The 27,889-nt window shown below is 35.6% G+C and overlaps 1 protein-coding gene across 50 annotated transcripts in view; it reads right to left on the bottom strand.

The window, feature by feature from the left end:
• The window catches only part of RIMS2 (regulating synaptic membrane exocytosis 2), a 448,541-nt gene that overhangs the window by 157,904 nt on the left and 262,748 nt on the right, over positions 1-27,889 (bottom strand). For 29 of the 50 annotated variants that reach the window (XM_061373344.1, XM_061373350.1, XM_061373349.1 and 26 more), the window contains 4 exons: positions 24,949-25,120; positions 24,192-24,345; positions 15,854-15,880; positions 8,484-8,552 (listed from right to left, as the gene is read on the bottom strand). In XM_061373344.1, coding sequence (XP_061229328.1) covers positions 8,484-8,552; positions 15,854-15,880; positions 24,192-24,345; positions 24,949-25,120 — 422 coding nt within the window. The remainder of the gene's footprint in view (positions 1-8,483; positions 8,553-15,853; positions 15,881-24,191; positions 24,346-24,948; positions 25,121-27,889) is intronic. The other 21 variants (XM_061373307.1, XM_061373320.1, XM_061373343.1 and 18 more) reach the window with 1 other exon arrangement.

Genomic DNA, 27,889 nt, shown 5'->3' with positions numbered 1-27,889 from the left:
AGCATCCAAAGTCCTGCATTTTCTCTTGACATAATGTGTGCGTATATATATTTATAGTATATTTATACATTTTGTTTTTAAGAATTAAAAAAGGATAAATTGAAAACTGTTTATTCATTTCCTGGGAATCTAGGAAAAATGCTAGGCTTATGTAAGAGCTAACTGACTAGTCACTTGGACTATGCCAGTTCTGAGACACACATTCAGAGAACAGAAATATAACCATAGAATCATATAATCATAGAATAGTTAGGGTTAGAAAGGACCTTAAGATCATCAGGTTCCAACCCCCCTACCATGGGCAGGGACACCTTGCTCTAAACCATATCACCCAAGGCTTTGTCCAGTCTCACCTTGATCACTGCCAGGGATGGAGCATTCACACCCCTCCTGGGCAACCCATTCCAGTGCCTCACCACCCTTACAGGAAAGAACTTCTTCCTTTATATCCAATCCAAACTTCCCCTGTAATTTTTAACCCATTACCCCTTGTTCTGTCACTACAGTCCCTAACGAAGAATCCCTTCCCAGCATCCCTATAAGGCCCCTTCAGATACTGGAAGGCTGATATGAGGTCTACACACAGCCTTCTCCAGGCTGAACAGCCCCAACTTTCTCAGCCTCTCTTCATACAGGAGGTGCTCCAGTCCCCTGGTCATTCTCGTGGCCCTCCTCTGGACTTGTTCCAACAGTTCCATGTCCTTTTTATGTTGAGGACACCAGAACTGCACATAATACTCCAGGTGAGGTCCCACAAGAGCAGAGTAGAGGGGCAGGATCACCTCTTTGGACCTGCTGGTCACGCTCCTTTTGATGCAGCCCAGAATACGGTTGGCTTTCTGGGCTGTAAGTGCACACTGCCGGCTCATGTTCATTTTCTCATAGACCAGAACCCCAAAGTCCTTCTCTGCAGGTCTGCTCTGAATCTCTTTGCCCAACCTGTAGCTGTGCCTGGCATTGCTCCGACCCAGTTGTAGGACCTTGTACTTGGCATGGTTAAACTTCATAAGGCTGGCATCTGCCCACCTCACAAGCGTGTCAAGGTCCCTCTGGATGGCATTGCTTCCCTCCAGCGTACCAACCAAGCTGACTGACACCAACCACCCTGTTGTATTCCATGTGCCTTAGCATCCCTTCAAGGAGAATCTTCTCCAGTATTTTGCCAGGCAGATGTGAGACTGACTGGTCTAAATTTTGTACATAATCATGTACAAAATTTTCGGATCCAAAAGATAAGAGCTTAGCAAGTTTCTCGATTAGTTCTGGACTTAAGCAACTCTGACTAAAGCCAGCATTGGCAGATCAAATTGTTCACAGTCACAGTATCTGTCCTGAAGGAATTTGGTCCCCAGTATATCAGTTGAATGATTGATTGGTCTTCAAGGCTTAATACATATTTCAAAACATGCTTTCCTTGTTTATAATAGTGGAGAATTATTTATTTTTTCAAGTGTTATGGTTTTTATTTATTTTTGTATTATTATTATTTACTGTTTTATTTTTACATTAAATGCTGATTTCTAAGCTTCAGGGTCAGTTTAATACTTATTTTACCATCTAAACCTAGAGATCAAAATAGTATAATTAAAAGAAAGGTATAGTTAAGATTATGGTTTATGTTTTTATGTGATCACTGCTCTTGAAGAATGAAACAGTTTTTTGTGACTGAATAACAAAGACAACACATCTTGTGTGCCCAGCCAGTGGGATCCAGTATGTCTTTATGCCACTTATACACAGACATTTCTCTCCAGTTGAATCCAGATGGAAAACATGGCACATACTAAACTCTTACCTTCACACTTCCACTGGTATGGCATTTCAACTCAGAATTTAGAAAGTATAAGAAACCAACTTGGATACAGTGGAATGCAAAAAGAATATACCTAGGATTTTTTTCAAGAATGAACTTCACAAGTGGAGTATATTGAGACTCTGCTGATACCAAACTAATCATCTTTCACTTGCTTATTCTTTCAATGAATTTTGTTGCAATTACTTTATCAAATGAAATACTTCTGTATATTTGCGCCTTTCATTGACACAGAGGAAAGCTGAGCGATCTGTGATTACCATGCATTCAAAAGAGATGCAGAGCAGTGGGCCAGCTCCTCAGTCACAAAGTTTCAGTAAGATGGCAGTAACACAAGGCTTAGGAGGCTTAACAATGTGCCTAGCACCAATCCATATACCCTGGAAGTATACTGTAATAAATACATTTATTACCAACGCCAACACTGTAATAAATATGTTTAGCAACCAATGCTAGAGTTCTTATAAAACCCAAACAGACTTTAAAGCTGCTATTGATGCTTAACTGACCATGGGATATGAAGTGGTAACTTTTGTAGTTCTAACTTTAGAACTTAATTCTCTCTTAAAACATGACTGGCTTTCCTTGTCCAGGTCACAACATTCACAGAATCATAGAATAGTTAGGGTTGGAAAGGACCTTAAGATCATCAAGTTCCAGTCCCCCTGCCATGGGCAGGGACACCTCGCTCTAAACCATATCACCCAAGGCCTTGTCCACCCTGGGTTCATGTTTCTCTCTTGACAGGTGACATTCCAAAAATTATAGTGACATCCTCAACAGAGAAAGTTATGACTTAACTTCCAATTTCAAAAATATTCTGCGTCTTGGAAATAATGTTAGAGAAAGAAGGTAAAAATATTTTCTGGTGGAAATAATTATAAATAATAAAATCAGGTCATAAGTGCAACTTGACCAAGGAATTGCTACTGAGCAAAGCACATAGTTATTTATAGCAGTAGTAAAAATAGGATAAACATTGGAATTTGCTTGCAGCTATATATTTTAAGTCATTACCGTAGAATGAAAGGCTGTGTAACTAAGGTGCACCTCTAAAATCAACAGAACACACAGAACTTCACAATCAGCATGGAGGTAATCAGCAATAAACAACTGTGAGCTGCGGACACTTAAAAGATGGGCACATGACAAAGATACCCTCAACCCCACTACCAACTTTATGGGAGGGTTTCATTAAAAAATATGATACACATCGAATGAGGGATTCTACAAGACACAATAAATACAGCTTCCTCTGAGCTGAAATATAACTTTAGCTATTTTAAGAGAGAATAGCAATATATTTCTCTTAAAGCATTCATCCACACAGTATGGCTGTACTGTGCTAACCTTATGCTATGAAGGGCACATGCTCAATAAATACTAATATTAAGGAATTGTTATCAAATTCGGCAGCTTTCAGGCACAAAATTACAGAAAATTCTATGACCCTATGAAAATCACAAACCTCCAAATACAAGGTTCACATAAACAGCACCAAAATAACCCTAAAAAAAGACCCCAAACCCCTGAAAATTGCCAATTTTAATTTAGATATCTTGCTGCTCGATTGATTTGACAGAAACTCTTTGTATTAAAACTGTTCTAGAAAAGCAGTATTAGAATTCCCATTCATCACTTGCAAAATAATTGACTTGTTTCAGACACTGATGCCAAGTGGCGTTTTCCCCGCTTTAACATTTGTAACTTGATTGAAGCTTGAAGGTTTTCTCTTTATCAGATACTTAATTTTTAGCACTCATGTAGTTAAGTTTAGAACAAGAACTAATTAAAAACACTTATATAATCAAATTGCCAGAAATGCTTAACATACCAAGATTTCACACATGGGCATTTTGGAGACAGTTCAGTTCTCTAACACAAACGTGCTCAGCTTCTATGTTGATTTGAACATTTAAAATGCAGAATATGGATGTCTTCTAAAAAGTTCTAATGGTAACTGATTAAATAAATTTAATTATTAGTATCTGAATAGTCTATAAGCTGAAGCTACATTGTGCATGGGTTTATGGATTTTTTTTTTAATCAATGTATTATTTTACAAATAAGTTGTAAATAATATACACATCATTTGTTTAAAAACAAGGAAAATGGTCGAAGACCCCTTGACCTAAGGGGTCACCATAAGGACTATTGTAACACTATTGGAATTTCACTTCCAATCAGGAGGTGAATTTGCAAGACACAGAGGCACTAAGCTATTTTTTACTCAAGAAAGAACTCACAAATAACAGATTTTAGGTGAGGACAACAGGTACCAACATAGCATAAAAGGCTGATCAGTGTTTGTCTGTAGTCACTGGGCATTTGGGCGACTACTACAGACTCCTGTTTAAGTCTAGCTGGTGATCTACAACAAAATCTTTTATTTTAGTAGGGGTAGAAGCCATCCACTCTATGTGGATGCTGTAAGATATCTTCCAATAGGCAGTTGATTTCAAACTGTAACCAAAGGTATTTGCATGTTCTGTATCTGCTTTGAGAAGCAATCATCAACAGGATCCAGGACTAAAAATTCAATTCACATTATCAGCAAACAGAGACAAGGATTTTTGTTTCCTCTGCAGGGAAGGCTGCAACATGACAGTGAAAGAATTCTTTTGAACAAAGGACTCCTCAGGTGTTTTGAGAAGCAAAGCAAAAATGAATAATTGCTTTTCATACTTCTTCAAACATAGAATCAGTTTTGTAAGTTCCACAAGAATTTCTTCACTGGTTGTTACTATTTTTTCTAATCTATTTGGCTCTAATTATCCTCTGAATAAATATCTTATTTGTACTCTTATTTGCTCCTGAAACATTTTGCTATCATTTGCATAATGAGAAAAGCTTATCACTATAAATGTTTTTATTCTCAAGGCTGGATACTGCATTCTTATACTTAGAAAACCTCTTTTTTACAGAGACTTGCAATGCCATTTAAGCAGAACTCACTGCCTTACACTCTTTCAGGATTTATCTGTTTATCTCAGATTAGAAGTGTGTAACAAAATGATGTAGTGCAGGTAAGATACCGGTGTAGAACTGAATTTTAAACATTAATATCTCACTCAATATTTAAGTCTTACAAAAATGGCAGGTGAGACTTTTATGATTAAATGGTCTTGACAATACATGTTCCTTTGCTCATAAAGTTAGACTCAGTAGGTTACTTGTACTCAGTAGGTTACAGCAGGTTTCACATAAACTATGAGGAAGTACCTGGAAAGAAAAGTATTCAGAAATTATAGTTCATATTCATTGAACTTTTTTAACTGCAATGACCATTCAACTTCAGCCAATAAAAAGAAAAACAAACAAACAAACAAACAAAACACCCTGCTTTCCACTGAATTGTATTCAGTATTACAATAATGTAAATGGTGTTTTGTATGGTGTTTGTGTGGTATTCCATACCACAGTACACCATGCCCAGGATGTAAAACTGGGGGCAGTTACCTGGAAGGGTTAGCTCACTGCTCGGTCAGGCTAGGTATCGGTCAGCAGGTGGTGATCAGTTGTATTCTCTTCCCCTGTTATTTCCCTTATCATTATTATTATTGGTGGTAGCAGCACTGATGTGTGTTATATCTTAGTTAGTGGACTGTTCTTATCTCAACCTGTGGGAGTTACATTCTTTTGATTCTCCTCTCCACCCCTCCGGGAGCTGGGGGGGAGGAGGGCGGAAGGGGTGGTGGTGGGCTGAGACAGAGACTGCGTGGCTCTGATTTACAGCTGGGCTTAAACCATGACAAAAGTGCTCTGGAATTTTTATAAAATCAATATAAGACTACTGTGCTGCTTTTCTCAGTAAGCACTGAATGGCATGTGGATATGCTGATGTGCTCCCACACAGAATTGCTGATGGCAGACAGCTTTATGAGGGCCAAAGTTTATTGTCCTGGACAGCAAAATGAATGCTTTAAGTGCCTTGAAGGCTATGCAAAAGCAATTTAAAAAACAAAACCAGAAATGCTAATGCTCTTTCCTCTGCTATTCTGTGCTAACATTAAATCCAGCAGCAGTGAGATATACTAGAGATTCTGTTCTAGTGGTTTTGATCCGAAGATGAAGTGAAAGTATATTACATGTGAAAAGAACTATTTTAAAATCTTGTCAAAAATCACTTTCGTATACTTGTTTAAATATATAATATGTTATAACCTTTTCTGACAGTAGCTGGCGTAGAATATACATACAGCTAGACAAAAAGACAGTGAAGTTTTTCAATTGGTTTCTCATTATTTTCTTCAAAATATTTCCCGTTAATAGAAACATTCTCCTGTACAAGACTAAACTTTCTTAAGCTTCTCTAAGCAAGGTAAGATCCAAGCCACTAGAAGTTATAGCTTTCATGAATAAGTATTTTAAGTTTTTGTCAGCAGCTGATCCAAAGATGAAGTCAACTGATACCATGAGATCAGTACCAGAGAATCTATATGAAAAGGTGTTGTGGAGTAAGAGGAAATCTCAGCTCCAACCAGTGACATGGCAAAGGCAGACACCATACACCTTTCAAATCTGTCCAGGATCATGCCATCCGAGGTGGACTGCCAAGAATGCTGCTGTGGGACCAGCGTGGTTATGATTGTGTAGTGGCTCTAGCGTCAAGGTGAGTGATCACAGTGGGTGAGGATTGCGGAGCCAAGGGGAGGGAGACCAGAAGTGAGGAAATGCTATATATTTGTATATGTTATGCTATATCATGAGGGGAGATAATGAGGAGAGAGCAAGAGTGGCCTTGAGGGAGATCATGAGGGGAGAAGCGGGGTGGTTGTGAGGGAAGATCGTGAGGGAACAGGAGGGGTGGACATGAGGGGAAATCATGAGGGGATGGAAGGGTGACCATCAGGGGTAAGGGTAGTTGTGAGGAAAGATCGTGACGTCGGAGCAGTGGCAAGTATGGGCTTTGAGCAGTGGCCATGGGCTGTGAGGAGTGATCTTGAGGGGACACGAGGAGTGGCCATGAGGGGTAGGGGTGGCAGCTATACAGTGTGGGCCACTATGAAGGGGCAGATAGGGTTGGCTGTGACTGGAGACTATGAGGGACAGCCATGAGGGGAGATCTTGAGGGGAGATTGTTTTGCCTTTAGTGACATGGTTTAGTGGTGGGCTTGACAGTTCTAGGGTAATGGTTGGACTCTTGAGGGTCTCTTCCAACCTAGTTGATTCTATGATTCTAAAGATATAATAAGATCAATGAAGGTCCACAGATTTCACAGATTAGAATGGTTTGGGATGGAAGGGACCTTTAAAGTTCATCTAGTTCACTGCTGAATAAAAGTAAATTAAAGAGGAATCAAAAGAGAATTCTTGCTCTTCTTAAAGGTTTCTGGAGTTTAGTTTGAAAAAGTCCAGTACTTTGAGTAAGTGTTAATTTTATGGAAAGGATCACTGGGAGTACCTTGCAGATGTCAGCAAACATACTCAATATGATACATTATATGGCAGAAGGAAAAAGAGCAAAGTGAAGTGTCATGTTAAATAAAACCTGAAAATACAAATGAAAGAACTGGGGTAAGTAAGAAAGAAAGAAAACAAAGAGAGACAAATTGGTTTCATGCAAAGGAAATATATATTTAAACCAAGATTGTGATGAATCTGCACATGAATAAGATAAACTTAAACAAGAGAAGGATGTGGATGATATGACAAGGATAAATCAAAAGACTTGCAAACATACTGACAGCAGCACAAAAAAAAAGAAAGGTAATAAATAAATATTTCAAAACCTAAGGAACATCAAACTTTCCCACCCACACAACCAGTCTGAATTAAAATGCAACTAAGGTGCAGAATTGTCAGAAGAAATCCAAAAGCTGAAAGATCTTACAGGAACTAAAGGTACATCAGAAAGTCGGGAAAGGGAAGTAGACTCATTCACTGAACTGTGAAGACCATAATTTTACAAATTGTCAAAAGACAGATTTATGAAATGATAAAATTTTAAATCCAGCTGTTTCAGAAGAATCCTGATGATTCCTGCAGATTCAAGCACCTGGTAAAACTTTTGCAAAACTCATTACCCTTTTCCAGGACAATACAAGGAATTCAAAATGGTTCCATACTGGTCTTCTCCAACCTAAATGATTCTATGATGCTAAATATATTCTCTGCTGTAGTCAGCAAAAGTGTATGATTCTCTGATTTTACTGTTTTCATTTATGATTACAGTATTATCTTTTCTCTTAGAAGAGGAGAAATACTCTTTCACATGACACCTTTTATCACAAATACTCATTAAACTCCCAATTCCAATCCTTCTTAGTAAAACGTTATCTTTCAGGATATTTCCCATCCTCACTTAAATGTTCAGGTTCCAGAACATGGCAGAGTTGCTTCTACCATGAAGTTTTAAAGGATATATCAAACACGAATGTCTATCAAAAAAAAAAAAATCAAATAAACACTTCCTCACATATAATAAAAAACCACTTTTGTACTATTTTTATCATTTTATAAAAGCAACAAGGAAATTAACACATTGATTTTTTTCCCTGTTAGTAATTTTTGTAGTTAAATATGCATTAGCCATAATACTTATTTGTGTCTGCTGGAAAAATACACAGTTTTGACTTATTTTTCACTAGAGAAACATTATAAAATTCATAATAATAATTTATATCTAAAAAATATTTCTACTAAAAAAGGGGAATTTAAATAGTAATACCTGAAACAACACCGATTCCATCATCACAGTCATAATCAGAAACTTCACTGTCACTGATTCTTTTGGACCCTGAAAAAAGAAAAAGAATGCAAAATGTATTGTTTATCTTCTTGTAAGTTAAAACTATCCTCAGTCAATAATACATAAATAAACGTAAGGATTTCATACCAGCCAATGAAGCATTAATGTAAGCATTTAAAGGAAATTATTTTTGTTGTATTATTATGTACCAACTATTTTCAGCTAAATGTTTAACGTAACATACAATGAAATGCTGAAATACAGCTCAGCAACATTGCTTTTATGAAATACTTTCATATACTTTGTACCTATATGTATCCATTCCATATAGAAACTGGCATCACACTGTTCATCTTCAAAGTTTTCACATAAAAGGCACTATCCTTCCCTAAAGACTTTCAATATCAGAAAAAATAACAGCAATCATATTTACTGAGGTAATATTTTCTTTAGGGTATTAGTAAGCATTATCAGGAGGAGAGGCAGCTAAACACATAAAGTGTGTCCCGAAAACCAAACTCTCTGTGATACCTTAAATGAAGCAGACTACTAAATGCCCTGTAAGAATACACCTGTCAAAAAGGGTAGAGCTTAGTTGGTGAAAGCAGATTCCACATTCACAATTAGAGCCAAAATGTAGGTCACGTAGGACAAATATATGTGTCAGTTTGTGTTTAGCTTAAATTTTACTTCTATCTTCTGTGGCATCTTTTCAACAGCACTTGATTGCTGACATCAGGATTAAGTACTAGCATGTGAATGATAATTATTCATTTACTTGTTTCAAATGTGAAAAGCCCTGCCAGCAAGACAGTGTGTCTGTTCTAATTTTCTGGCCACCTAAAAACAGGTAACTGAAAAAAATGGTCACCTAAAAATAGGTAGGAGTTTTAATATAATTGTCACCAAACCTTCAACCATGCGCAAGATTTTTTTATTCCTACCACAGGATGGTTTATTCTGAAAAACATACCCACAAAAATAACAGTAAAAACTGGGAGTAAACCTAAAGAAGTCCAGGACAAGGCAGGATTTATGTTTTGTCTGAAGGACTGGACCAGAGGATCCCTACCCTCCTTTCCCAATAAAAATCTGGGAGAATAAAGACCAAGAGGTTTTTTAACAAAAAAAAAAAAAAAAAAAAAAAGTTTCTGTTTAAAGGAATGTTAGACATCATTTGTATCTTAAGAAATGCTGTTGTTTGTCAGACTATATAGCTTTTGTCTACCCACCAGGGAACAGTGAGAAACCCTTCTTTAGTAGAAAGAGTGTGCTAATGTGATCTGTATGGAAAAAGGCTGCAGTTACATCCTTCTAGCTTTCAGCAGGTAGGGTAACAGACTTTTCCTAAACCATCCTGTTTACCATAAGTCATTTATCAACATTCTCCACAAATTCATATAATTTCTTCTTGAGTCACAGTATTCTCTCGGCCCCCATAATATGCTATGCCAGTGAGTTCTGCAGTTTAATTCTGTATTATGTCAAACAGACTTCCCTCTGTATTATTTCTATTAGATTATTTCAGACAATACCCTCCAAGCTTTTGTGTTCTGAGAAACATTAATCAATATTCCGTACTCCTCCACAGCTACCACTTTTTATGAACTGAAATATCATTGTTCAGTTCCTTTGCGTATGCAAACTGTTCTTATTTCTGATTGTTCCTGCTGTATTTGTTTGTATGTTTTCTAGTTCTTCTGTGTCTTTCATAATAAGTCAGAAGTGACTGCAGCAATCAAGATGTGGGTGTATGAATTTATAAACTAGACTGCAGACTATTTCTTTTTGGATGAAAATTGCTCTGTAAGAGTTTATTCTACTAGTGTGTGGCTACTACGACACTACTAAAGTGTGATATATGTTAATTATTGTTATCTAATTGTGGTAAGTTGGGGTTTTCCTCACAAATAGGAAACTAAAATGAGTACAAAGAAAGCCATGCTTTGGTTTCCTATGCCCTGAAATTCTTACATGGTTGAATTATCAGTTCAATTTATTATAAAAGTTCAGAAATATCCATGCTATAATGGGTGGGGAAAGGTGTCTTTTAATTCAAGAAATAACAAGAAGTAAAATCTTTCTCTAAAACACGAAATAGCAAGCGATCACAATTAGCACCTGACACAACATAGAAGATGAGGGCAGGAGTGAAGGAAAAGGTTTCAGCCTCCTAATGGACTTCCTGAGAATCAGGATTTCTAAAAGCACGTAAGTCATAAAATTCTCGTCAGGACAATATTCAATCTGATTATTTTCTTAATTATAGCATCACAGAGGCCATATGGAAATCTCTCTTGCTTCCCAAAGAATGGGTATCCATTCCACCTGTGATGCTCTTCCTGCTTTTCAGGAGACCCTTCTACTGGTGTAGTGTTATACTTGCCAGTGAGCAAGAAGGAGTAGTTGCCATTCTCCTCAGCCACTATTTCAAAATCAGGTCGTTTAATAGGGACAATATTTGTGACCAAATGCTAAGCAAGAGAAACCCACTAGTCTGGCTTGGATTCGGCTGGGATCTCTGGGGCAGAGGAGAGGCTGCATGGTGAGCGCACAGCACTGCCGTTTGGGACTCTGGTAACCCTGGTACTCATCTGGCAGGGGGACTGTGGCTGCTGTGCAGATACCAGTAACAGCACTCAGGCTGTATCGGAGAGAGAGGACTGTAGAATGGGAAAATGAGGGTAACTGAGCAGTTTGCTGATGCTCATCACATGGATGCTTGGAAAGGTTTCTATCACGAAAGATGTGGGGATTTTTAAGGATTGAATCAACTATAATTTGAATGAATGTCATTTACTCATCATTTAATTCATCCTTATGAATGAACCTAATTAATTACAACTGAGGTTGCTTATTACTTATGTTTATATTTACAGCTAAGTACATCTGGTTTAATGTATTTTTAGAATATTATATTCTGGAGAAAAGATTTCCAACTTTGAGGATGAAAATAGCCAGCTGTTGCCACAGTAGGCTCTTGACTTCCCAGTATCATAGCTAAAACTGTGATCTTGTAGTCACAGGATACACCCAACATAAAAGACAGAATAAGCTTTAACAAACCACAGATATAAAAGACAGGGCTCTCTCTCTCTCTTTGTCCCCTCAAACTGCATCTACCTTTTCCAGAATATCTTAATACCTCAACTCCAAATAATCTTCCAATCTTGAGACCCTTTCCTCTTTTTATACACAGATGTCTGCCTTCACTCCCCTTCAAGCTGCAGGGAAGAGTTGGGGAATAGGGAAAGTGAGTAGGCCACCACTGAAACCTGCCCTGAGGTTAGGAGTAGAGACAAGTAGAGTCTAGGGAAGAATCAGATTTCAGTGCTTTCTCCAATTGTCTTTGCTACTGCAAAGATGAGGGTCTCTTGTAACAACTGACATCCCTTAAATATGTCAGTTTTTTCTGTAAAATGAGATATGAAGCTTATTAAGAAGCAGAGGCTACCTTAAGCCAACTCTAACTACTAAGAGAATTAAACCAACTGAAAAATATTAATGTTTAAGTAATATTTCACATTTACTTAAAAATGTAAATTAAAATGCTGGTTAAGAAGTCAGAAGAAATATAAACCAGAATTAATTACTCGGCTTTATCTTTACAAATCAATGTTTTCAGGAAGGATGGAGGAAGGAAAGCATGCCAATTAAATATGTAATGCCAAGAAGTGCTGCCTGAAATATGTAACTTCTGCAAAGGAATAAAATTATATTTATTTAAATACATTATTTTAATATATATCTTCCACTAACTCCAGAAATGGAACAAACTAGAAAGTGCAGAGGTTGGCATCATATATGGAACTGAGTATTCAAAATACCAGTATAATTTTGAAATAAAATTTTAATTTTATTGAACTAACCTGTCAGCTTAGTTTAATATTTCTTACAATTTTTGCAATAATAATTTCATCTGCTATATACTAATTTTAGACAGTAATTTTCTTTTTAACCTATTGACCATGTAAATTTGAAGATTTAGGCTTCAGTCCCACTTTAGCCACATATTTTCAAAATACCACTTCATTATCTAAGCAATTTGAAACACTGATCATAAAATAGTGAATGAGAAGTTCATGATTTGTCTGGAAAATTTGACAATGAAGACTCTCAGAAACTAGTCTAAACGAACATGGTTAATGAAACTGTTATTTCAATGAATATTTTAAAGTGTTTGACAAAACCATTGTAAAATATGGTACTTATTTCAAGAGCAAGAAGATTAAATCCATTCTAACATAAATTCAAAATTCAGTAAAGTTTACATATGTAACACCTGGGACACCGGGTGCATCAAATAAATGCATTGATGCTATACATAGTTTCCATATAATTAACTTTTCCTTTGAGGGAGTTCAAACATGAGGAATGGCATTAATTCTCACTGCCACTGCACTGGAATACAGCTTATTAAGGATATATTCTTATGGATATTATTACTATTTTGTCTGATAACTGGGAGGTAGGAGATGGTAAATATGGACTTTTGAATGCCTTCCACCAGGGTTGTTGGTTATTAAAGTTGGAGACTGAAGGCAAAACAGAGCCCCTGCTCTATGATTACCTAGTGAAAGCTACATAAAAAATGCCTTAATTCTACATAACCCCATTCCCATAGAAAGATATATTATGATAGAAGCTTAGAATAGCTAGGATTGGAAAAGACCTTAAGATCATCAAGTTCCAACCGCCCCCTCCCCCAACATGGGCAGGGACACCTTGCACTAAACCATGTCACCCAATTCTTACTCTCTTTGGCAAGTTTTCATTTAATAGCTTTAAACTATCAGTGATACTGTTTTCCAGGGAGAGCTTATCTCAGGGACAGTGGAGAAGCAACCCATCTGAACTTGATAACCCTCTTTCCCTCCCACACCTACCTACCTCCTTCGCTACCACTGATGAACAAGCTACCAACCCACCCAGCATGACAACACTGCAAGAGTATAGACACACTAGAACTGGACACTTACAACATTTGCACTATAGCTTTCATTGCAGGGTTTAGGAAAAACCCCACCACCTAAAAATCATCAGGCCCATTATTTTCAATTTCCAGTTAAAAAGTACTATTTGTATTTCTATTATTTTATTTTTTTCTTTCTATTAGGCATGAAAATAAGTTAAAATACAGTAGTTTCTTAGTGTAAAAACTTGTCAATTTTCCATCTTCATGGCTAACAATAAGGTAAAGAAAAAAGTGAGGTGTCATATAATTTTATGAATCATAATTTTTTGTTAACTTTTTACAAGCTTCAGTGTTTGTCACCATGAAAAGCTTTAATAACTTCTGAATAAAAAGGTATGGAAACCATTGAAGAAATTTTTAAAGATTCCTCTTTGGATGTCCAAAGCCTGTTACTGTTTAAAAGGCACTTGGACAATGCGCTTAACATGCTTTAACTTTTGGCCCACGCAAAAAGACTAGATGACTCTTGTAGGTCCCTTCCACCTAAACCATGCTGCGCTATCTTGCTTTGACAAAATCACGTTTCTCTCCGTAACAATAATCTAAGTAACTGGAACTCTTCCAAATGAATTAAACTACATACAATCATAAACATTTTTCTGAAAAGCAACTAAAATCTCTGGAGATCTCTGAAATATTTTCTGACATCCACATGACAACTAAAGTTGGGACAGAGTGGTGCTCAACTCTATTATTACCATGCAGGGGAAACAATGCAAGATGTAATACCTCCTGTATTTCATATATTGTCCAGTACTACTTCTGATATAGGCCTCAAGAGAAGACCAGCACAAAAAGTTTAAAACTACTGAAGCCTACTATAGCCAACCAATACAGTGCCAGAATAGACCAGGGCAGGGGACAGAATGAGAGAGAAAATTAAGGTTAGTAAGCTTAAATACAGAAGGAAGTGCCAGATTTACGGCTCCAGAATTCTCTGTTTTTCTTGAAGAGGAATAAGAAAGCAACTGAGCTTCCCAAGCTGGGAATCCTGACCCTTACAGGAAGCTTTTACAAGGTTTTGTGGGCTCTCTGGGGGAACAAAGGGTAGTAAGCATGCTTATCAGCTTCTTCCCTGAAGCTCACAGAAAAACTTCACAACCACTTAAAGTAACATAGCACTGCCTGCAATCGTTCTGCGTTCAAAGCTGACAGATAAGCAACCCTAAAATCAGTCTCACAACTGACTTAAGAATGTGCTCTCTTGCATTCATCCAGTCTGTGCCTGAAGGTTCTTAGTGTGAACTAATCTCTTATGCAGTCCCGCTGTCTCCACACCAATCTGTCACTTTATCCTCCTGCAGATAATAGTATTTTTTATTTAAAGCTTTTGATCAATTTCATCTACATTGACAGAGGGGTAGAAATACAAAAATGTAATTGAGTTCCTCCAGATCTTTGAAAATGGTCAGAAAAGACATAAATCAGAATCCCTTAATGAAACAGTATTAAGATAAAATGTGTGCCTAATCCACACACAGATAAATTCACAGTCACCACAGCAAACACAGTCTATTCCAACGTTAAGATATCATAAAATACAAGAAGAATGTTAGATTCTTTCAGGAGAGAATGGAACAGAAGAAACACGGGAGACTAAAGCTAGATGTAATGGAAACTGAGTTTTATTATTACCGCTCTCAGGAAACATCCTGTGGGGTTTTTGTTTCGCTCCACCATGGTATTGGAACTATTTTCTTACCAATGTGCGCTTCACTTTTTAAACATAACGAAAAGATAATTAGATGAACTAATTCTCAATGAGATTCCCATAAGTAAAAATGCCGGAACTGCAAAAATTCCCACATGAAATGCACTACAACATTTAAGCTTTTAAAAAACTGTACATTATTAATTTGTTTATATTTAGTTAAGGCAAACTTCTTAGATACAGCAACTGGATTTGTAAGTGGGGATTTAAATCAATATGAAACTGTAAAAATATGTATCAGTGCAAATACCTATTTTGCCAATATTTACTTATCCACCCCATGTCTGTATTCTAAAAATACTTACACTATTTCTCAAATAGCTGCAATACAACAGAGTTCCTTTTAATATAACTTAAGCAAAATAGCATTTTCCTAGTATAGTTACTAAAGCTCACTACAGATTACCTACCAAGGCTCTACCTAAACTAAAGGCAGGCAAAGCAAATACAGTGCTATAATACTGCTCCAAAATCAATATAGAGACATAAAGATAAAGAAAGCCAACAAAAAACCTACAAATGAAAAGCGGACAATAAAAGCCAAGAAACATTTAAACAATTTAGCATCCGCACAGTAGGTAGCAAAAGCACACCAATAAATTACCAAATTAAAATCTGCATGTATATGGAAACAATAAGCATTTTTGCATGCTGGAAATTTACCTGAGTTATATGAATATAAGCCTTTATCTGGAAAACAAATATTGAAATGAAGTAGTGTCAGGGAAAAATACATGAATCAATACATGTAACAGGGATGTTTATAACCTTAAACTTCTATTATAATTGCTGCTCAAAACTGAAGAATTTGATACGGTAGGGCATATTGATCCAAAATAATAAAACTCAAGCAGCTAGAAGAAATTAAACCACAAAAATGCCAATCACTTCTACACTAACATTTATATTTAGTAGTCACAGCGGACTACTGGAGATATTATAGTCATTTCCAATTCTGAAATAAAACTGCACATTTACTGTAAGCAAGCATTTAACTTTCTAAGGGCAAAACTATTCAACTAGGCATATAATACAAGCTGCTACGCTAAAGTTACTGCACACTGCTATGGGCACCTCAGCAGGAAGTTAGTAGCAGAATTTTCCTGAGATGTAGCTACAAATCCTACTTTAAATTTAACAGACTCAGAAGTTATGTTCCAGACAATCCTCTGTCTCCAGCTAGGTCTTGATTTGGTAAATATGTACATACATGAATACCATATCTACATATTGTTATCAGTGAATTTAAGAGTCCTGTTGTGAGCACGATTAAATACTTGTAATACCTGATTTATGGTTTTCATTCCTTAAGTCTGGCTGGTTTATGCATTTTAGCTTTCCGTGCAGTCATACTAGTTTTTCTGAACTTGACAAAATAATAGTATGCAAATATCTGGACAACATCGGAAATGTGAATTGTTACTTTGTGTTTGCAGATTTTGTATAAGGGACTTCCATAAGGTAGTATGAACAAGCCCAGAAGTCAGAATAACATGAAGAGTTATCTTGCCATTAGTAAGACATGAACATTTTTATTCCTTACAGTATTATAGACTGACAGTCCATGAGTAAATGATGCATCTCAGGTGACAAGATGTGACAGTGTTAGAGATAAAATAAGACTTTCAAATACTTGCAAACTGATTCTGTGAAGAATTCACTGGGTGACTAGGTATCTCCTAGCCACACTTTTTCTGACATCCAGGTACTAACTATTTGAATATCTATACCATATCACTAAATCATCTATTATTCACAACTTCTGTTTATGTTTTCAGACTTGGTTTCTTAATAAACATAATTTTCATGCTCCAGCTTCGTAATTCCATTAGGCTATACAATTTCAAAGAAATAACAGGGTATTTTTTCATCATTTACAAACTTCTAGATGTGAGTTTTACCACATCACTTCTCTAATATTTGTATTGCTTGGTATTAATCTCTTCCAGTTACAAATTTCATGCAAAACTGACTCTTCTTTGGGTAAAAAATTATGAAAAACGGAGTATGAGCAAGTTTTCCAGTTTACTCCAGCAACATCAGAAAGCCACAAAAATCCGTTAACGCAGTCTAGAAATTGATTACATAATTAAAAATTATGGACATTCTGAATTAACTTCTGGAAAGATCTGTAAAAGTGTAGAGCTTCTTGAAGAGCACAAGAATATAAAAGTACTGCAATTATAATGGGACTGAGGACTAAGGAAGCCCATGTTTGTTTCTGTACGGTTACAACACAGAAAAGTCAGAAAAGTTTTAAACCTATCTGAAAACTTCATCAGAACCATCACACTGCTATATGATAATTTATTGTGCCTCAACAACAATAAAATAATAATACACACTACCTTTAGCCAGAAAAGGAAGCTACTATATGGACCTACAACTTTTAGAATCTTTTTGAAGGAAACTTAACTTGTTATTTATCAACTGCCTATGAAGGTTGCTTTACCCTATCTGTCAAGTTATTTCAGTAAAGAACACTGCTTTTCTTTTATCATTATATGACAGAAGAGTAATTTAATAACATCACTCTATCAAGTAACCAGAGCAACAATGTTATAAATAATCAAATTCCCTTAAACTGCTTCAAAACAGGTTTTTAAGTATTTTTGTAGTTTAATTAAAATTGTTTAAAGTTTTTTTTTAATTTTCAAACAGCATAGAATTAATACCTTAAATAGGTTTATTTCATAGGAAAAAGAAAAATACTTTGATAGTTTAAGGCCTTTTCAGACACCCCTGTATCATGTTAAATACCTTTTAATTAAAGTATTTAATAAACCATAGATGTACCATAAATATTAGAAATAAATAATAGGTGTATAATAAATATAGTACTGGTGTATATACCCATATTATGTGAACAAAAGATCTATGCATGCAGTCAAAGATAACATGCCCAATGCCTTTGCTCCATAAAAGAAATAGAAAAATTAAGGAAGAAGCGTGAAAGAGAAAAAAATAAGTGTTATTTTTGCTTTCTAGCATAGAATCCTTAATAATACATTCATCATTCACGGTCTGTGTCACTGACCACAAAATGCTCCATATTATAATTTTAAAAGAGTCACTGATGCATGTTTCCATTACCTACTAGTGAACAGCGTTATTATAATTCCCTCAAGTAAGATTCACTGACATTGATTTAAAATCATCCTACTGACTTACCAGATTCCAAACAAACTAAAGGAAATTGCTGAGGCAGCAAGATCCTGATTCTACAGTAAAATGAGACTCCACAGAGTCATGAAGAAGTCAATTGCTTTCATTTGACAACTGGGGTTTCAAATGCAGGGCTCAGATTTCACAGGGTAAATTTTCAGATACATTGTATCATTGTAATTAATGATTTTTGGTAATGATTTTTAGATTGGATATAAGTTCTTTACTGTGAGGGTGGTGAGGCACTGGAATGGGTTGCCCAGGGAGGTTGTGAATGCTCCATCCCTGGCAGTGTTCAAGGCCAGGTTGGACAAAGCTTTGGGTGGCATGGTTTAGTGTGAGGTGTCCTTGCCCATGGCAGGGGGGTTGGAACTAGATGATCTTAAGGTCCTTTCCAACCCTAACTATTCTATGATTCTATGATTCTATGTACTACTAAATGTATTTCTTAAATGCTTTATAATGCAGACTTGAAAATTTTAACATTTAAATAATAGAAGAGAGGGCTTGAATTATCAGTTATAATATTCAACTCATCTGTGATTTGATGGTACAGAGACAGAACTTTCAAAGAAAATCCCTCAGCACTGAGCAATGACAAATCCACCTAAAAATATTTTTCAAAAATTAATATGCAATGGTGTTGTTTATTTGTGACTTCTGGCTCTCAACCTGTTTTTTCTAGTCAGATGTAATAATTTTTATCATTTCCCCAGAAAAAATAGCTCTGACTTGGAAAAATGTACAAAGCTGACAAAGGCAGATGAGAAAAACTATTTATATGATGCAAAAACTTTGCTTATGCATTACAGAATATTTTATTCCCATCTGAATGAATAAATAAAATTCAAAAAAGCAACATTATCTGTAGTTTTTTGCACAGTATCCACACATTATTTTGTAGAACACAACTATTCTTAATTTTTCATCCCCACAATTTAAATAATCATTACTGTAATTTTTCTTCTTCCAAATTTTTATATGCCTTAAGAATCATGAAACTTAGTGAATGGAGTAATCAATGATGTTAATTCTAAAAGTAATAAAATTCAAACACCCTTTAAAAGAAAGCTACTTCACAGACCATTTATTTGCAATTATTTTGATCCTGACAGATTTTTCTGGTGTTCAGTTCTTGAAAATAACACAATTTGATTCACCATTTAGGACACTTATATATGTTGATTTCTAAACACTGTAATTTCTAAAATCTCTTAGACCTTGTTTGCAGCAGTTGATCCCACATAGATTTACTAGTTATCCCTTACTGAGGATGCTCAAATTATAAAACTTCCCTTTGGTTTTTCAAACCATATTGTACATTCGCAAGGCAATTAAAAGCTCTCCTTCCACGGCTGTACATACCTGTGCTGCAGCTAGAGATCTGAAAATGTCTGTTTCTACCGTTGCAGTCACATTTCTTCCCTTGTTTGGGCACTTAGCAGTGGTCTGCACTGTACACTCCATGGTATGCAGATCAGTAATTCAGACAGCTTGGTTTTAAAGTTGAAAAATCTTAGAAAACTATCATCAGCTCCTTTTAGGCCTAAATAATCAGGAAATTCTTATAACATTTGAAGTAAAACAAAAATCTGCTTCTAAACCATATTCAGAGTCAGTATAAAACTAAAACCAATTGTTGTTCTTTAAAATACATTATATCCCAGTATTCTTTGTCAGCTAAACAGTACCACCTCAAACTACACACTGCACACATTACATGAACATAACTGTAAAAGATTGAATGTCTCAGAACCAATTTGATGTCTGTTATCTCTATATTCTGGGCTACATGGAGAGGAAGTATTTTTTGCTTTGTAATCCCATAGTATAAAGCCTACTTGATTTCTGTAGCACTTCTCAATAAATAGTAATACTAACAACTTGCATCCCATTGAGCCTTACAACTATGAACACATTAAAATGACATTCAGTTTTCAATGCAATCTGTAGTAAGCCTCTTACCTAATGTGAGATACACCAATAATACTGTGGCCTAAACAAAAGCAGGAATTCCCAAATATTCTTTTTCTCCAGTATCTGAAGGGGGCATATAGGGATGCTGGGGGTGGACTCTTCATTAGGGACTGTAGTGGTAGGACAAGGGGTAATGGGTTAAAACTTAAACAGAGGAAGTTTAGATTGGATATAAGGAAGAAATTCTTTCCTGTTAGGGTAGTGAGGCGCTGGAATAGGTTGTCCAGGGAGGTTGTGCATGCTTCATCCCTGGCAGTGTTCAAGGCTAGGTTGGAAGAGGCCTTGGGTAATATGGTTTAGGGCGAGGTGTCCCTGCCCATGGCAGGGGGGTTGGAACTTGATGATCTTAAGGTCCTTTCCAACCCTAACTGTTCTATGATTCTTTAATTTTCTGTTTACAATCTCTTTTCAGAAGCAATATAAAAAGTTCAGTTTGTCTGTAATTCTAGTTAATGCTGCCTGCAGTTCTTACGGTATGGCTGATTTTATGCCAAACTTTAGAGAAAATTAAGTCATTTTAAAAATTCACTTCAGAAGTTCAGCACAATAAGTAAAATAGACCTACTCTGTACCTCACACTTCACATAAGAAAAAGTTTAAAATATACTCACTGGATAAGAAACAGTCAGTTTATGAAAATCTAGAGTATAATTAGCTGAACGACCTAGGAAGCCATAATTCTATGTTCTATATTAGTTTCAGTTTCTAAGTAGATTTATTTAAAAAATATAAGGAAAAAGCATCATTAGGAAGTTAATGGATTGTATGGATCAGAGGACTGGGCACGAGAAGGTGGACAGCTGTTTTAGATCAGTCTGTACCACAACATAATGCCTACTCAAAGTTATTGAAAGATAAATATATGTAGAAACTAAGCTACTGTCTCTGAAAGCTGGTTCATAAAAAATGGCATATGGGGCTCTGTGGGAAGCTTGCACTTTGCTACTGGCAGTGGGTAAATATAGGAATTCAGTCTTCAGAGCAGACAGCCTGCTCTTCTTCAGGAAAAGTACAATTCAGTGATGTTAAAAAGAGAAGTAGTAAGCGTAGGTGGTTCTTTTAAACTACCTTTAGAGAATAACACGTAAGTATTGTCTTCAATTTTAATATTTATAGCTACTTCGCAATCATGAGGATAAGAAAGCTTAGATGTGTAGATGTGTATCTATACAAACAACAAACAACCTTGTAATCCAAAATATCTCTTGTTATATCTTACACTAGCAATTTTTTGGGACATGCAGTAAAGTATTTCATCTTGCAATCACTATCTATACATAGAGGTATCACAAAAATGAACAAAAGGTGGGAGGGCTGAAGTGTTCAGGTTTTGCAGCCCTATAAACTGAAATCAGCCTACTGTGTAACAGCACATTACATGCTACAAGATGTGCTTTGAAAAAGATAGACAAACTTGCTAGACACGTTTTCTCTTCATTCTGGAGAACTTTTCCACATTGTTGTAATATGCCACTGGGTAACACATGTTTCCTATATAAGAGTTATTACTGAAGGACACAATGCTTCAGACACAAAAACCCCAAGATACTGAGTTTAACTTGACATTCTTTTGAAACCTCAAAAAAACCCTAAAAGAACCAGACTTCTATATGTTATTAATATGTTATAAATATTTTACTTAGCAAAGGTAGTCATACGATGTGATATCCACATTTCAACAGTCCTCTGGTGATGACATTTAGGGTGGGAAGAGGTTTTTGGAGGCCATCTGGTGCAATACCCATTTCAGCCTTGACCAACTTATTCCTTATGGCCTTGTACAGTTGAGTTCTGTGTATTTCCAACAGGATATTCCACCATTTCTCTGAACACCAAGAAATACTTTTATTCTCATTTCAGAGGTGTGACACTAATTTTAAAATAATTTTATCTTTTAACTGCTAAATGATTCTGCTGCCTTTGCAGAACTCTGACCAGATGCTACGTTTCCATTTGGATGTCTCTCCAGTCCCCAGAAAGGAGGAATTTTAATTTCAAGAGACCTTGTTCTGCGCATGTAAAAGTACCTGTATATATTTATGACACACAAGGATTTGAGAAGTGCATATATTAGCAGGACACTAGAGAAAATCCTTCCTTAGGGGATCCTTATCTCAGTATAAATGCAAATAGCATAATTTATTGTAGGAGTATGTGAATTCTCCAGCAACCACAGTAAACTTCTGACATTGCTTATTTGGCTGAAATGTTTAGAATCTCAAGTTGTCGAAGACCACTCTGGGAACAGTCAAGCTAAATCATCATCACTGAAAAGCAGAACTTCTTTTTAATAAACATGGTGAAACACTAAGATGTCCTTCCCTCTACATTTCCAGACAGGCATTTAAGATTGTTCAGTTGAACACATTCAGTATTAACATTAGTGTTAGTATTTTAAAAAACTTTCAAATTTTGAGTCAATATCATTAAAAAGGTCTTTAGTCAAATATTACACCAATCCTTTCCAAATAAAGCACTTACGCTTTAATTCATTCTTCATAGCAGTTATTTATTATATAGGCAGGAATTATTATTGCAGGGCTGAGTATTTCCTGCAAACCAGAAGTTCACTAACTTCACATACAAACAGATACTGAAATGTCTAGCTGGTCTGCGAAGTAATTTTACATGGAAAATTCAACTTCCTAAAATGTATTTCAAGGTGCCAAAAAGATAGAAGAAAAATAATTTTAAAACTTTACTTGAGGAAGAGGCATGGTACTTGAGATAACTGAAGAGAACTGAACTGAAACAGAACTTTTACCTATTAACCACCATTTCTTTCCTTCTTCTGTGGGTAAGTATTATCTTACAGCTTGAAGGCTGTAACTCTCTGTTAATGTATCCATCTCAGAATATTATGATATGGAGCATTTTAATACTTCTCACCATCCAGTGCACAGACACAAAACCTGTCAACTACATGAAATACTTACTTACATACAAGGGATTATTTAATGAGTCCACATAGAACATATAAAATGACCAAGCTTGGTTGCATGGCTACACATGCATGTATTTCTGTGAGTTTGTGTGTAACATACACACAAACAAACTCATATACAATGACTCAAAAAACCCCTAAGAATTCTTAGAAATATGTTTTGGTTTGTTCTTTTCTTCATTTATTTAATATCAGTGTCAACTGATACTTTATATTGTTAATTCAGTGAAGGACAGCTTTCAATCACTGACAATACTGAACAGTTAAACTAGAGAAACAAAGTTAAACTAGAGAAACAAGTATTAAGGAAACAGATCTCTACTTTTTACTATTTCATTTTTATGTACCTATTTTTATTAGCATAATATATATACTCTATTTTCAAATTATCTACTGATAACATCAAACTACTGTGGAGCAAGTATACCAGATTCTAAAAGAAAATTCCATTAAAAGTGATTCCATTTGTGAATGTAAAATAGAATCAAAATAAGGCAACAAGCCATGGTATTAATTTAGTCATGGATTATGATAAATACAGGTCACTTTATTCTTAAGAAGTAGGAGAAAAGTCCTGCATATTTAAACAATGAAATTATAAACATGGTATAGAAGGTAGGACTTCAAGATAAAAACAGCACATTGCAAAACACCAAGATAATTTGTTCAAGCTCAGGAACTTAATGAGATAGTCTCATTAAAAAAAAAAAACAACAAAACAAACTTGGTGTATTGCACAATGTTCAATATTGCCATTTGTAGCATTGTCAGACTATCAGTCATCATAAATGAACTAATTCATACCAGCTACAAACAAACATACGAATTCTGCCAGCTTCCCAGCTACAAGAATTTAATACACTTTACATATTAATTCAAATGAACTACGCACAGTGAGTAAAACTAGCAACCTACTTTGTAACCTCCGTGTGGGACTCTCTCCATGGAGCTGTCTGCGTGGCAAATATGGTGAGGGATGGGGAAGTGGCAATGAAGAGACATCATGTGTCTGAAGTTTGTACCAGTGAGGTTCATCATCTAGTAACGCTGTCTCTAACTCAATAAGAATCTAAAAAAGAAAAAAAAAAAAGGTTAAAACTAGGAAAGCATTACATAACAGAATATTGTACATAGCTATTTTAAAATACAGCTATTTAAAAAAAGCTATGTTCATAAATTTTGTTCTATTATTTGCTCATTGTTAAGGGCTTTGTCTGACTCGTTATAAAACTCTTCCATTTAACATGAAAGAAGTTCCTGTGCCTTTTACAACCCTAAATGTACCAAAAAGTCTTTCACAAAACCTTCATTAACTTATGACAATCTTTACAGCATTCAAATATCTTGCAGCAAGTAAGGCACCAACATTCCAATATTTTAGTAAAATATAGCTGTGGATAATGGGGATTTAAAAAAAAAAAACAATTCTAAAAGAAATTGAAAAACCACATGCATGCTGTTACTGAAACAGAACAAACAGAAAGAATCTCATAACAGTACTATGTGATAAGAACGAGATCACCATTTGTTTACTACTAAGTGAAATAAGGACAAATATTCAACAATTTAAACCAGTTTTGCTTTGCCACGTTTAATCATTTTTGCAAAATTACTGTATCTAGACATGAATATGTGAGCAACCGTGTTTCTATAATTAGCAGTAATTGTATACCTCTCCTAAAAATTCACTTTCTTCCTCTCGAACTCGTGCTTGGTCCCAAAGAGTAATTTCTAACATTCGTTCTCTAAACTCTCTCCGATGAACTGGAGAATAAATGAATGTCTGATTCCACTTAGGTTCCAATGTTTTCTTTACTGTTTTTGTTCTTCTTTTATTTTTATCGCTGAAAAAAACCCACAATTAAAGATTAAAGATGTTCAAAAGACCATTCTATTGTAATAAGCACATCATGGAAAGTAGGAAATCTTAAATCAGCAGTACATTTTGTAGTATTAGAGACACTATAATCCTTTATTATAAAATAAAATTCAGCACATATATTGAGAACAATTTATGACTTCATATTAAAAATAATGTTAGGTGATTTCCAGTTCATGTGCTAATTCTAATTTTCAGAAGTTCCCTGAAAACTAGAAAAGCTTTAATATGCTTGTTATGAAACCAGCATCTTATAAAGCAATATATATATATAGTGGTTGGACTTGATAATCTTAAAGGTCTTCTCCAACCTAGCTGATTTTATGATTCTGGAAATGGGATTTCCATGAGGCACAGTCTGACAGCAGAACATGTAAGCAGACAACACTGGGTATAATAAAAATCTGTATTTCAGATAAGCTAGCCAGCTGGTTCACTCAGACTTCCAGTTGTACATTGGCTGACTCAAACTGGAGAGCAGCAGGGAGCAGCTGGCCCTGGGAGCTGCAGGCAGTGTGGGGCCTTCCCCATAGGGTTTTCCTGAGCAATGGCTCCACCGCTGGGAAACCAGAAGCCCTGAGAATGAGCCATATGTTTTTTTTCCAGCAAGACTGGAAGCAACAGTGTTCTCAAAACAGTTCCCAAAATCCTTTGGGTCACCCCAAAGAGCCACACAGGTTGAAGGTGGCTCTCTCTCTTAAAAGGTTGGCCTTACGTTGTGGAGCCTGGTAAGGTCTCCATACAAGGCTACCATGGAACTCCTGGCTCTGGCTCCACGGTGTTGAAAGCAATGTGTTTTGCAGAATATTTCTGCTTGAAAGAATTAATATTTTCTGATGGAGACAAGTTTCACTGGAAAACACCCACGCTCCTTCTACTGAGAATACTGATGACAAGAGTTCTTATAACAATGCTTAATTTTAAACCTGCGGATTGCTGCATACTGCAGCTGCATACTAATTTATGTGAATTTTTTAATACAGCAATGCAGATACTCTCCATTTACAAACAGTCAAGTGTAATGTAGTTATTTCATTTCTGAACTGCTACTTAGAGGCTGAATTGAAGTATTAACTAAGAAATAATAATTTCAGACACATTATTAAACAAATAATGCAATTATTTCTGTTATACTAAAGATTTGTTTGCCCTTGAGAACTAAAATAAGTTACATTGGACAACCTTTTCCAATGAATTTTTTTTAATAAAAGAGAGCTCAGTATCTTCATCTAATTAAACGCTTGACTTATTTAAGTGCATTTTACCTCTGGCACGTTTCCTTCTACTACAGAAGAAATATGTTGTTGCTTACTTTGCTTTAACCTCTAAGAAAACGAAAGTGAATTTGTATGTCAAAAAAAAACCAAAACAAACCATAAGAGGTCCATAAGGCAAATTGCTGCTTCTTACATAAGTGATAGAAAACACATGCAACAATTAAAGAAAAATTTCTTAATACTTCACATAAAGGAGAAACACTAGTATAGCATGATAAAATTTACTGTTATATAAGTTTTTCCTGTCTGTATACTTGAATTATTTAATTATTTTTCTTCTATGTATTTTTAGTTATTACAGCTTTCATTGTGAAACATTCTGAACATAGACATTTTTGGTAGCTTTATTAATGTTGAAAAAGCAGAGAAGATTATTTAAGCAGACCTAGTTCTCAGTTTAGCACAGCTTCAACATCTCCAAACACACTGCAGAAATCTGAATAAGAACCTAGTCAAATAGTTCAAATATCGGTGAGCTCAAGACAATCCATCTAAAATCTTTTTGTCATCAATGGTATAGGAAATTATACAGTCACAGCAAATTTTCTTGTCAACCTTTGGTAAACAGTGAAAATGGAAAAGCAGTGTCTTCCAAAATCCTGAATAGCTTTGTTTCCTGATGAAGTCAACTAGTACTGGACATAGTTAGCATCTTCCTAGTTTAGGTATTAGGAAAGCAAAGGATCTAAAAACATAAACTGCAAAGTTACAACGATCTTTTACATACTGAGTCAGGTTAAATCTTTGACTTATTTGGTTGATACGCTGCAAAATAAGCTAAACATGTTCCCTTACTGACACAATTTTTGGAAATACCGATTAAAAAAATTGCTGTTCTTCTCACTGCCTAAGTTGAAATGGCTGAAAATCATGGACTAAAAAAATGAAGTAACTATTCAGGAAAAAGGGTCTCTACCACAGTTCCATATTTTGATTTTCCCTAAATGCAGATATATAATGCCAGTCCAGATTAATATCAGTCCTGTGCTTTATGGGAAGTTTTCAAGGTGCATCTGGGAATCTTGGCTGAGTCACCTATCCTGCGATATGAAATCTATGGGTTTCAGCTGCCAAACCTGTTCCTACTTCATTGTATAAACACAGGGCAACCCAGACTGCTGGACTGATGAGTCCAGAAATGTATGAATCTAACTTCATAGTATTTTATTTGCACTAAGCTGGAATAACTGCCAGAAGGAAATGTGGATATTTTAAGAAACTAATAACATTATTTGCAAATAACAGATCCCCGTGCAATGACATAGATTTACCTTTCCTTTTCCATTCAGTATTGAATAAAATCTCCAGTGAAAGTGAGTATGTGTTTAGTGTTCAAAGACATACTGCTGTTACATAGCACGTTTAATAAAGAAATTCCAAATTGTAAGATTTTTCCATATATATATATATATATGTAAACTCAGCTATGCATGCTGTCTGAGTATCAGACTAATTCT

This window comes from Neopsephotus bourkii, unplaced genomic scaffold, assembly GCF_033783945.1.
Source record: "Neopsephotus bourkii isolate Nb327-2 ecotype Australia unplaced genomic scaffold, CSIRO-AGI_Nbou_v1 NB_1630, whole genome shotgun sequence".
Lineage (NCBI taxonomy): Eukaryota > Metazoa > Chordata > Aves > Psittaciformes > Psittacidae > Neopsephotus > Neopsephotus bourkii.
This window is presented reverse-complemented; position numbering and strand designations above follow the sequence as displayed.